This window comes from Anopheles darlingi, chromosome 3 (assembly GCF_943734745.1).
Source record: "Anopheles darlingi chromosome 3, idAnoDarlMG_H_01, whole genome shotgun sequence".
In the NCBI taxonomy this organism is placed as follows: domain Eukaryota; kingdom Metazoa; phylum Arthropoda; class Insecta; order Diptera; family Culicidae; genus Anopheles; species Anopheles darlingi.
This window is the reverse complement of record NC_064875.1, coordinates 22,166,467-22,178,966: the sequence shown is the minus strand read 5'-3', so window position 1 is coordinate 22,178,966 and position 12,500 is coordinate 22,166,467. Positions and strand designations below refer to the sequence as shown.

The 12,500-nt window shown below is 40.2% G+C and overlaps 3 protein-coding genes across 3 annotated transcripts in view; 1 reads left to right on the top strand and 2 right to left on the bottom strand.

Moving 5' to 3' along the window:
* Positions 1-361, top strand: part of LOC125955906 (putative pre-mRNA-splicing factor ATP-dependent RNA helicase PRP1) — a 3,107-nt gene extending 2,746 nt beyond the window's left edge. Inside the window, exon 6 of the mRNA XM_049687233.1 lies at positions 1-361. This exon is cut by the window's left edge and continues 49 nt beyond it. Within this exon, the coding sequence (XP_049543190.1) occupies positions 1-79 (79 nt within the window). The 3' untranslated portion in view covers positions 80-361.
* Positions 362-508: 147 nt separating this feature from the next.
* Positions 509-1,802, bottom strand: LOC125955957 (grpE protein homolog, mitochondrial). The gene is made up of 4 exons (XM_049687333.1): positions 1,629-1,802; positions 1,268-1,505; positions 1,040-1,201; positions 509-971 (listed from the first exon to the last, which is right to left on the bottom strand). Exons 1-4 carry the CDS (start codon positions 1,715-1,717, stop codon positions 708-710), a joined length of 753 nt encoding a protein of 250 aa, XP_049543290.1. The 5' UTR covers positions 1,718-1,802; the 3' UTR covers positions 509-707.
* Positions 1,803-2,412: 610 nt separating this feature from the next.
* LOC125955883 (uncharacterized) lies at positions 2,413-10,777 on the bottom strand. Its single transcript, XM_049687182.1, has 3 exons — positions 10,687-10,777; positions 10,162-10,596; positions 2,413-10,065 (listed from the first exon to the last, which is right to left on the bottom strand). Exon 3 carries the CDS (start codon positions 9,967-9,969, stop codon positions 2,539-2,541), a length of 7,431 nt encoding a protein of 2,476 aa, XP_049543139.1. The 5' UTR covers positions 9,970-10,065; positions 10,162-10,596; positions 10,687-10,777; the 3' UTR covers positions 2,413-2,538.
* Between the last annotated feature and the right edge of the window lie 1,723 nt (positions 10,778-12,500).

The window sequence follows — 12,500 nt, the reverse complement described above, 5'->3', positions numbered from 1 at the left end:
CCCGCTGTGTGAGGCCAAGCGCCAGCTCGAGTTGATAGCCGCACGGATGGATTCGAAGCAGTTTCAGCAGGGTTTCTAACCGAGACGCGTAGCCACAATGCATATGTAACGCTTAGAGTAAGGCAAGATCAACATGGAACAAGAAAAAAGCGTAAGAATGGCCGCTTTCTTTTGCTCACATTTCTGCATCTACTACAAACCGTCAAAAGGCGTGATAGTTGCACCTATCTGTTCATCGCGGTTTATCTGTTTATCAGCATCGTCGGGTCAGGTGCGTTCGAACTGTGACCGCGCGCCGAATGGTACACTGGCGCGAAAAGGTTCGCGGATTGTTCAAATAAACCACAGTAAGTGTGATAATAGCTCGATGTGTCTCATTCACATCCGAAGACGAGCAACATGTGTACAACGATTCATAGGATCGCAGTCGCCATAGATATTGTTCACATCCTGCTGAAAACACTCAAAGGCAAGACTAAAAGAGCCCTTAATCAAATCACTGATAACGTAGAGTTGTAGCTTTCTACAGGTTCTGTATTTTTTATTCTGGAATATGTCGATGAGTTGTCTGTTGCCCTTTGCCAAACTCTTAAAAGCAAATTACATTTGAAACATCAATAGACGACGAACCATTGACGGGTTACTGGGTTACATCGTTGGTTGCTTTAGCAGCGGTCTCGCAAGCATCAAACATGCTGCAACAATAATTATCCTTTCGCGACACCGACCAGAGCGGGACGTATGCAACGGTCGTGTAGCTTGTAACCGATCTTGCTCACAACTACCACCGTGTTGGGTTCGACGTTCTCCACCTCCTGCTGGAACAGTGCCTCATGCAGATTAGGATTGAACTTTTCGTTCAACGGATTGACCGGCTCGAGCCCATGTCGCCGGAACACGCTATTGAGCTGGGCGCGTGTCATCGAGAGACCCTCGAAAAGATTCTTTAGATGTGGGTTGCGGTCCGATACCTGATGGGAGAAGAAATGATATTAGATACCATAAGCTACTGCGCGAGCTGTTTCAGCGACAGTCGTACCTCCTCCTTGGGTACCGCTTCCGTTGCGTGGCCGAGGATGTCGGCTACCTCGAGCAAATCCTTGCAGAACCCTTGAATGCCAAACTGTTTTGCGTCTTCAATCTGTTTCGTCAACCTTCGCCGAATGTTTTCACTTTCCGCGAGTGCTCGCTTGTACTTGTCCTGGAAGGAAAAGAGCAGAGATTAGATCTCGATGAACGAATCGGAGGTCGCTACAACGTTACTTACATCAAGCGTTTTGACCTTTTCCGTTAGCTCTGTAGCCTCTTTGCGTAGCTCCTCCATTTCCGACGTTAGTTTCTTTTCATTTTCACTCGGTTCCTCAACACGTGCTGTGTCTTTCTCCGTCGAAAACATCCGTCTCGGAATCTCGGAACTGGTCGCTGTATTCTGTCTGGCGAACATTAGGCCGCAAACAGGATGTCGCTGGGCGGCATGTGAAACTGCGAATGTTGATTGCATTCGGCTACAACGGAAAAAGAGGAAACCGAGTGAGATTTAAAACACCCGGGATTGTGCGATCCGGCGTTCCGGTTACATCACCTTCTACGCCGGATGATAACCGGGCCGCAGGCGGTGCTTTTCTTACCTGATGCTGCTGATCGCTGAGCTGTTGGAGTAGACGCGTAAACTGTCCAGACGCAGGACCAAGTTCAGAGCCATTTTTGGGCGATGCATGATAAATCCTTTAATTCGAACAAGAAAACGCACAACAAGGTGCAATCACACGCGATGGATGTTTATCTTGGCGCTATGACAGCTGGCCAGGGTTGTAGCTAATTAACCCTTCGATACACTGAATTCGTCACTAACGGCAATTCTGTACAAAATCACAAGAAAATCCAAAATTATCACTGCAAACCTTCCCGTCTTATCGTTTTCTTTTTTGTTACCTAAATGCTCAGTCCTATTCAGTAAATTAGAGGAAAGTATGAAAATATTTAATGAATAACAACTAGGGACTGCTATTTGTGCGACCATCACTGTAGATAAACTTTTCAAGTTCAAGGTCACTTTTCGCGTCACATCACTGGCGGGAAAATATTTGAGTGATCGAATTCTTCCTCTTCGAGATCGACGGCTAATCAGCGCCTACTGATGATCGCTAATCGCGATTTGTCGCATGGAATCCTGAAGAACCAACAGGACCGGGTAGATATGTGTCTGACGACAACTATCCCATGCCAAGGGATTGGAGCCAGCGGGGGTCTACCTCTCAATCATGAGATTCGATCTTCCTTTGTTTCTACTTACCCGCATCTACAGATCACAGGTGCCATAAAACAGATAAAAATCTCATTTCTTTCTTCATCGATTCAGACAGAGAAAAGATGTATGTTGGATTAACTAACAAAACAAGCAAAGCATTCATGTTGTATTCACTTTTTATTCTATTCTACTTGAATCTACGATTACATGTACATGGTGTCTGACTTTCCTACATCCTATTGATCAAAAAGACGATAACAGAAATAAAAAAAATGCTTTCTTGATTATGATTAATTTGTGAACAATTGCTTATATGTTGTTAGGGCAATATTTCGATCTCTTACTTTCTCTAATATATCTTCTAGAACTTGTTGTTTTTGTTGTGGTATGGTTTCCGGAAGCGATTCTAAGATTTTTTGCAGTTCATTTATGTGTTTTTCTATTTTCTCCAAGTCCAACTCATGCCATGGTTGGTTATGATCTTTGAGGCCCAGTCTGTGCCTTATGATGAATTTTACTATTTCATCGCGACCATTTTCCAATGCCAAATAAAGAATAGTTCGACCATTTTGATCGTAAACACCGAAACAGTCCATATTATACTCTTCCACCAACCAAATAAATTCCTTGTAACCCGACGTCCCATTCGGATCTGAGGCATAATAGTGACCAACATTCCATCCATTCTCCGAGTCAACTTCATTCGGGTCAAGCTTTTTCTCTTTTATGAGGTATTCGAGCATAGTATAACACTCAGCTTGTATGCAAAGATGCAACAATTTAGGGTTTGCTTCACATCTGCTCGCGAGATATTCATATACTGGCGTTGCTGCCTCACAATTCTTATCCCAGAGTTTTTCCAACACTTTCATAATTAATAGAATCGATGATTTATTGATCTCTAGCTGAAGCATTTCAACCAAAAATCGTGCCATCAAGAGCCTTCCATACGTAACTGACAGGATAAGCAGAGATAGATAGTCCTGATTCATGGCCACATCCTCGGACAACTTATTGATGATTGCCCATTGCATTTTCTTTTCATCAATCCTGGTTTTATTTGTCTTATCATTTTCATCATTCTCAAACTCAACTTCCACTCTTGGTTGAATGCCTTTTAGGTTGCGATAATGACCAACGAGCACTTTGAACATGCTCATTCTGTTTCGTCTGATACACTCCGTCATGCAGGCAATCAATTCAATGTCAGTGCTTTTAGCCAATGCTTGGTTCATCTGATCCTCACATGCGGTTATTAGATGTTCTAGTGTTGAAACAGATCTATAAATTATTGCTGTTCGGTAGGTATTTTCAAAGATATGGTCTTCTACATTCCCTTGTTCCGTTATATGTTCAATGTTTTCTGGTGAGATGGCGTTCGCTAATCTATGTAAAAGGTAATCATATTCTGCATTGAATGGAAGTTGTGCTGCTATTTGAATAAGCTCATCATGACATTCTCGGTAGCGCGAGCGCTCGACTGAATTCATTATTTCACGTTTGTCTATGATTATTCCAAAACGGCAACTTATGATGTATTCTGCCATTTCTATTTTACAAGCTTCAACAGCAACATGGATTACACTTCCTTCGTTTTTGTTGAAGCACAGTTCTTTGATTTTATTCTTGTGACTTTCCGTCAACGACGAGAGCGGAAAGTTATCGGATGTGACCTCAAGCACCCGTTTAATTATGCAAGATAGTAACTGATCATTTTCAGTCGCGCAACATTTCCATCTGCTGCTTGAAGCATAATAGTTGAAGATATTCCATCCATTTTGCTCATTGGTGCTCATGACATTGACCATGTTGTGTTTGATCAAGAACTTGGCCATGCAGCCGAGCCCATTTTGTGTCGCAAGATGTAACACATTTCCACCATCGGCATCTATTTCAGCAAGATTGGAGAGTCGTTCAAACAGATATCTGTAAATTGTATCAAAATCAGACTTTTCGAAAGCACATCCATCTGCGATTCTTGTTCCCGGTGCATAAACATGTGACTGATGTGCAATTTCCATAATTTCGATAAGAACTTTCCAATCAATGTTTACATTTAATGTTTCACACAAATGCCTTATCATTGATTCACATTTTAAGCATACAGCTAGGGCCAAGAGTTTCAATTTACACAGCTCTTCTACCGTCCGGTTGACCGATAGAATCATTTCAACCTGCTTGACCAATTCCTTTAAATCTGCTGAAGTGGTATCATATCCTTCGGCGTCACATTTTTCAACAATTTCGTACAAATTGTCATGCTGATCCACCTCTTTTGGATTGAGCAGCCATTTGGTGACAGGAAGGAAGTCAGGTGAATAAATGCTCCTTACTGTACATGCCAACCAATCTTCATCATAAATCGATGGTGGCATCGCGGTAGGGAACTCACGATACAAATAGTACATTAGGAATAGGGATTTGCGGTTCATTGCGATTTCGTACAACTCTTTGACATTCTCTTGGAGTAACAAGCGGCTTTTATCTCGCTGTTTTGATGGGTCATCGATGGTTAATGAAATTTTAACTATTTGTTTGACTAACACACAAAGTACTTCTTGCCACCTTTTCTCTGCAACAGATTTCGATATCTCGCGAATCGCATGGTAACAAAATGTGATGTTTGGTATGGCATCAACGCTCAGGTTTTTGATTTCTTTTAAATCACCAACTCCCAATTTTCGAGCCACAATGAGTTCTGCTACACCTTTCTGTTCGTTTTTCATTGCGAGGTGGAGAATGCTTCTTCCTTTCTTATCGAAATTTTCAAAACAATCCATTTCGTTTGCTTTTGCTAGCATATAGCGAAACAAATCAGTTTTATTACCATCAACATGAGAAGAATCGTAATCACCATGGGTAATTTCTTCATCCCAGAATGAGCGTTGATTGGAAGCACAAAAATGAAAAATATTCCAACCATTTAATTCATCGAGAGTCTGGAAGATGATTTGATATCGTTCTATCAGATATTTTGATAATTGGAAGCAATTGGATGTTATGGCAAGACGAAGTATTTTATTCGCTTCGCCGTCGCTTATATTTGTTGCCAGGTCGAACAGAAACTCATATGCCTTGCTTGGTTTTATTGCTCCCACGCGTCCTATTTTCAAAAATAAATCATCAGTTATCATTGCTAGACAAAAGATAGTTTTATTTGAAATATTCAAATTACATGACCCTATCATATACCTAAGCATAGATGGTCTTACCGTTGCCACACATATGACCAACAACGAGAGTATGTGTTCGTGAATCAATATTCCAGCTAATTCTCTCAATTCTTCCCAAAACATGTTCTTCATGATTGTGAAAATTGTCCGTACTGTATCCAACTTAAGATAATCAAGAAGATAACAAGGTTTATCACTTCCAATTGAACATGAATGATGATCTATAATTTTCAATCGAAAACAGTAAAGATCAAAAAAATACTTGAATTCAATTTTGTAATCATTTAGTGCAGCATATACAGCGTATCGCCATAGTTGTTCGTCGTTTAAACTGGATGGATCTTTTTCCATAACGTATCTAACCATTAAAAAAGAGTTGCTTGTTATACTATAAGCAAAAGCCATCGAATTTGTCATGCTCCTCCAGCGCTTTGTTATCACCGGAAATTTTTTGTCCTCCAACCAAATTTTTTCATATTTGATAACGTCATACGCAATGGAAAGGCCCCTGCGATTGAATCTCAATTGAAACATTGTTTTCCAGAACATCCAGTTGGATGTCTCCCTTGCAAAGTGACTCACCACTTTATAACAAAATTGTTTTATCATTTTGTAGGCATTATGTGATTTGTACGCGATCACCTGACGGCTTAAATATTCCATCACATATTTAGGATAACTATCAGCTTTACCAACTACATAGCCATTAGGTGAAATTACCTGTTTGTAAAGTACATTTACATTTATTGTGGCTCCTTGATGCAAAAGATAAAATATAAACCTCGCTTTGCCCTTATCGAACGCGTAATCCAAAGCGGTCCAACCGAGTAACTTCTCCTTCGTGTTTATTATGTTGGATTCGATGCAATCTGGTAAAAAGCTTGCCCATTCTGCTGCAAAATCATAATATAATGCAATTAGATGCAATGGAGTTCTATTTGCATCATCTCTCTCATAGATCGACTTTGGATCTGTTGAAAGTAAAGATTCTACTACTGGCCAATCTCTCCCAATAATAGCCAGATGTAGCGGAAGGCGTTTAGCAAGAATTATTTCAATATGCTCTCGCAGCTCTTTACGCTTCCAGAACGGCCCTACACATGATATCTTTTCCTTGTCTTGTTGATTCCCTTCTATTCGACGCTTTACAAACCACCAGGCAGCCAAGTACTCAGCGAATGTGCGATGAATAAACATTGGATCCCCATTCTGCATTCCATGAATTATTCCAGTTTTTTCACTGCCTTCATGTATTTTCTTTATGTAATCCTTTGCCAGACGCTTCTCATTCGTCGATAAGATACTATGCAGCTCATTCTCGTTGAACAACACCCAGAGTGCCAGCAACCCATGGATCAGTTTCACTTTATCTATGGCTTTCTCAAATCTTTCCATTTCTTCTGGTTTGTTTGCTACATTTTTATCTCCCCCATTTTTGTCATATAAACGATGTCGGATCTTGACTTTCACAAACTCTTCTATAGTAAACGATGCCTTTGATAATTTTAAGACTATTTGAAGCAGTTTTATCTTGACCGTTCTAGAATAAAACTCTAACTTTATATGTTCATCATGATAAAGACTATCCTCAAGAATGTCGACTGCCATCATCAGGTTTAATGCGACATCACTCATACCACCCAAACTACAAAGTAGCATTAAACACAACGATTTATAGAAATCAGATAACTTTCCATTGTCAATATTCCAATTATGCCATTTTACCTTCATGATCTTAAACAGCATAGAACCTTTATCTTTTAGCGACAGAGGATTCAATTTGAAAAACGAAGAATCTTTGCATGTCCTTTCGAATTGTTCTTTGAAACCGTATGGACGGCTGGAGATATACATTTTCCTTACTCCTTTAAATTGTTCAAACAGAGAGAGGAACTTTAAAACCACCTCCTTGTAATTAGGAGCGATTTCATCGAACCCATCCAAAAGTAACAAAAATTCCCCGGCATTAAACTTTTCTTTGAAAACCAGCAGTTGGATAGAGTTGTTTAAGCATAGACCGTGATTTTTCATCAGATCTTCGTTCAAAATTGCTTCTCCATCCACAAGAGTCAAGCATTTGGAACATTTCTCAGCCATTCCCGGTTCTAGTTGATGCGATGAACGAAGCAGCTTATACAACATTTTTAAAGCTGCCGTTTCATCGATAACTTTTCCAGTCCCATTATTTTGGCCCTCTAGAAATGGTTTAAATTCGGAACAATGATCAGATAAGTTACATCGAACAACCCAGCATGAAGGATTTTGTTTTCGCAAATGCCAAGCAAACCATGTGAGATTGGTTGACTTTCCGTGTCCCGCTTCTCCCAACAATATCAGGACCTTTTTACATTCGTCGCCAATTATTGGTTTATACTCTTCCTCTGGATTATTTGTGTTTCCGAATATTGCATCGAAATTCCGGTCAGTCTTTAACCAATTTGTTATTTCATCCAAGCTCATTTCTTCCAGTTTTGCTTTCAGTACTGGGAACTCTTCATTCCAACATATGTTTTCTGCTTCAAGTTTGCATTCCTCGTCAACCCAAGGACGATGAACATAAGTGCTTTCGATTTCCCGATATTTTTTGAAAATTTCGTTGTTCTCTTCCATTTGCATTCCCCAATCTAACAGTTTAATAACTTGTTCGATTGGAAGATATTGGAAATTGTTCTGGAAAATCTTGGACGGAGAAATTGTTGTAGTGCACAAAGAAATTTCTTCATTTCGAAACTGATTCCATGAATCTTTTGTTAAGTCACAAATACGAAAGCCAGTAAGATCGGATGCGATGTTACACGTTTTCCTGATAATAAAAATATGTTTTGCAGGATCCTTTGCCATATCTCTTTCCCATTTTTGTACGATATTCTGAACCGTTTCAAATGCTTCGTAGCAGATAATGACCAAAGTGGACGGGGATCCGACACAACGAACTACTGCTTTTACAGTGTCTGAATTCGAGATGAAATCCGAATAAGTGAGAAACAGTGTAGTAGTATGATTTTTTCTGTGGCAATCTAATGTGTCCAATAGCACCGTGATACCAAATTGGATATCGACTGCCTCAATAGCAAGAAGGCTTTTAGTTCCAACTTGTCTGTATATGTCAGAAGCTTTGATAATTTCGTGCCGAATTCGAAATGGCGACCCCAACACTTGCTTGCGGAGTTTATCAGAGATAGGTTCTATCTTCATATAAGCTAATGTACTTAAAATATTCTCGAGCCCTTTTTTAATATTGTCTGAATGTAAGGGTTTGGCAAAGGAATCCGACAGCCAATCAAAATTAGCTTTAAATAATCTTTCGAGAACGATACTCTCCTCATTATGTACGTGGAGTGGCTCAGGAACCAAGTGATTATCGTCAAAATGCAAATTCCTCAAAACTTTAATAATTGCGTTTTCTAATTCTTGCTCATTGCACGTGCCACACACCAATCGAAATCGATCGCAGAAGGATGTGAAAAATTTACCATCATTCTCATCTGGAAAAATATGAGATGACAGGAATGGATTCTTTTCATCCAAGAAAAAGTTTTCCGCTACATGTATTCGAATATTTGCTTTAAAAAGCTCCCATGTAGTTTCATTTAACTCAAGTTCTTTTTGGAGTTGCTCTTTGAACTCTTTTCTAAATGCTTCATACCCTGGTTTTGAGTTAGAATAGGTAGGATCCAAAAAATCATCTGTAAACTTAAATGACGGAATATTATCTGAAATACTATCCTTATCAATTATGTCCAGAATGGCCGCACGATACTCTTTGAATAGAGGTCTTTGCCATGTTACCATTTCTTCCTTTGATTTAATGGCTTTGATCAACAGTCTGGCTAAAGCGGCACGTTTATAATAACTTTTGAGTTGATAGCATTTACCTCCCGTCTTTTCGAATAACGATGAAATGTAGGAATCCAAAGAAGTCGTTGAGTCGCTCAGGACAGCTGCATCTATTTCGTTCCACATTACTTTTGCGTCGTCATCTAAATCTGCGTTGGTGCAAATGATCAATCCTTCCACGTCATTTTTGATCGCCTGTTGTTGTTGCTGTTGTTGTTGTTGTTGCTGTTGTTGTTGTTGTTGATCACAAAATGACTTTAAGTATTGCTGGATAAAAAAATCATTTTTGGAGTCTGCGATGAGGTCATTCAGTGTAATTTTGGGAATCGATGATTCCTGGTTGTGCTTCTCTTTAATCTCTGTAGCTGATGTGATTCCACCTTGAACTTCACTCTTACAGGAAGGTAGACTCAGCTTGTGTTTTGATTGAATCTTCAGAGTTCCGGTTATGTTGCCATGTTGAAAAGCATATATAATATCATCGAACTTTCCGGCTGTAGGATCCTCTGCCGTAATTGTATAGCTGAATTTTTCGGCTGAAACCAAAGCCTGCTTGGCATTCGCCAGGGAAACAACGATCCCCAGCTTCAATTGATACGACGTCCCATGAAGTGCATGTTTCAGGCCTGATAGATTGCTTTTGGTGTTGGCAGAATCTTGATGCTCCTTCTTGTTGCCACCAGAGCGTCTGGATGAACCTGGAGTCGCCATTTGTTGCTTCGAATCTTTCGTGCTTTTACGATGACTCTAGTTTTTCTAGTTTCTTCGCATATATGCCGATTGATTGATATCCCCAAAACAGCTAAGCTAGAAGGAGAAAAAAGTAAAGAAAAAAATGCCATTACATATGGGTCCCCCAAGGTATTTTACACTAGATTGTGTTCGGATCAAGTATGTAATCACCTTAAACGCCAGAAGATGGCTTGCTTCAGAAGATCAAGCGATTGATTTTGAGGTAACGATGACGTTGCTTGTAACATTTTCCCTCCGTCGCCGTCAACTCAACCTAGCTAGGTGGAGGATAGTCAAGGATCGAGTAGGATTCAAGGATGAACATCAATCCAAGCCAAGCAGGTGACCAAGAAAGTGGAATTTGCAGCCAGTGCTATGGTGTTGTAATGAGAATTATACAGGTTCGCTCCATCCCCAACCAGTACAAACTGCCACGGAGTTCCAGAAATACCAGAGCATGTGCTTTTCGAGATCAAAGCGTTGATTGCGGAAGGCAGTCTCTTGATGTCAATTTCACAATGACAAACCAACTAATACAGTCTCTCATCATACGGCATTCGATTCCGCGGCATGACTCATCCGTTTCACGCAGTAGGAGCACAAAAACTAGGGACGAAGACGACCGATCGAATGACAAATCTTATGAAATTCCGCTGTCTGATTTCACCACTCGTTTTTAAATTGTTTCCTACGTACCTTTAATTCTCCTCAACACGTTCCACACTTTAAGCTATTTGTTGCGTACAATGTTGCGAATCTCACTTAACGTATGCGCAATCACTGGCGGTCACCACGATAGTAACGCATTTCGGCTGGTCCCAACATAGAACATCACTCGCACGCTGTACGCACACTGGTACGAGTGTCAACTCACAGCGAAAGCGATAGCGATGGAATCCGAAGGAAACATTAAAAAGTCGCGAAGAGCGAAGAGCGAAGTGTTCTCTTTTCTATTTCAGCTCTCATTCCACCCCGAAGCGAAACTCAACTTTGGAACGAATCCACATGGGCATTGTCCCATCTTTATATTTGGCGAATGCGAATCGAGCCACATTAGCATATTCTCTTGCCTGCTTATTTTTAGATGCTCTCTCGTTTCTCTTTGGCGTCGCGACCAGCTCATCGTTTTATGAGTAGAATATTGTCGAAAAATTGAGTCCCCAAATGCTCAGCTTTGAATGTTTCTTCTTTTAACTGAACATTGTCTACCACGCGAACAAGAACGGACACATTTTTAAAACTCCTTGATTGGGTTTCAGTGTTGAGCTGTAACATGATGCGATCAAATTATTAGGTGCCTGTAAGCCCGGGACTTAGGTTGATTTGGACCAAATTGAAAATATTATTTATGCGTTTTCGTTGCAACGTAGTCACAAAACTTAATATGTTTTCATGAATATCATGATTTAGTTTTTTTTTTCGCTTTCCAAACTAGATAAAATACTAGTTTTGCGAACATCAGGAATTCCCATAGAGATTCGAGCACTTTTGTATGGGAACTGCCCAGTGGGTGGTTCGTAGCCAGAAAGCGACGATATGCTTTTGGGAGAGACATTATCAAACCATCTTACATGAAGTTTAAAGAACGTTCCTCTCAAATCTTGGATGGACATTGGCTGGGCATCTGAAGGTTATATCAAGATCCGTTCTCCACAGCCATAAGGGGAGCAGGAGATGCTTCGGAGATGTATCGTCGCCAACGTACGTCGACCATGCTGGCGACCCTGCTTTTTGTATACGGTATTCAGAGATTTTCTCGGAAATAGCTACGTCCCGAATGGAACTTAGTGAGGTGACTGCGCTTGCTATTAGTCGCAGGACGAGGCGTTTCTAGAGTTTTTGCCTGGTTTCGGAAAACGGGCAGAAGCCTCTGCTTTTTCCAGGCACCTTTGCAGGAGCCGTTGGAGCAAGCCAGGGCAAGACCGCAAGGCGGCCTTCAAGACGAAGTTCCATCCAACCAAGAATCGATGCCGTTCTCGGGTTCTGACGTTGAGCCACAAGCTTTAGCTACTCATCCGTTACCGCGTGTTTTTTCCGTCAGAAAATCGCAAAAAGCGAATTTTCCGTGAACTTCCATGATTCTACAGTCGAACAGAAAGCACTCCAGAAAGCTTTTGGGTAGAAACTTTTTTCTAATTTCATGAGTCGCAACGCTTGAACAAAACGCTTCACTGAAAGTGGGGGGAAGTGAGCTTAATTTGGGCAGAAATTTAGAAAAAGAATTGGTTACATTATTTTGTAGGGCTTATCGTTAGCAACAATTTGTTTTCTATCGAAAATATTACATTTCATCCGGTATAAATTGAACAGTTTTATTTTTATTTATTTTATCATTTACATTTTTGTTATTATATCATTGGTTTATAAAGAAGATATTTTTATAAAAGAATAAAAATTCAAATATCTTCATATATCTGTATTTCACCAAATGGAGAAACCACAAAATGGAATATGGCCCATTGGTTGACCAAAACATATGTATGTGCTACAAATTACATAACTATTCAATT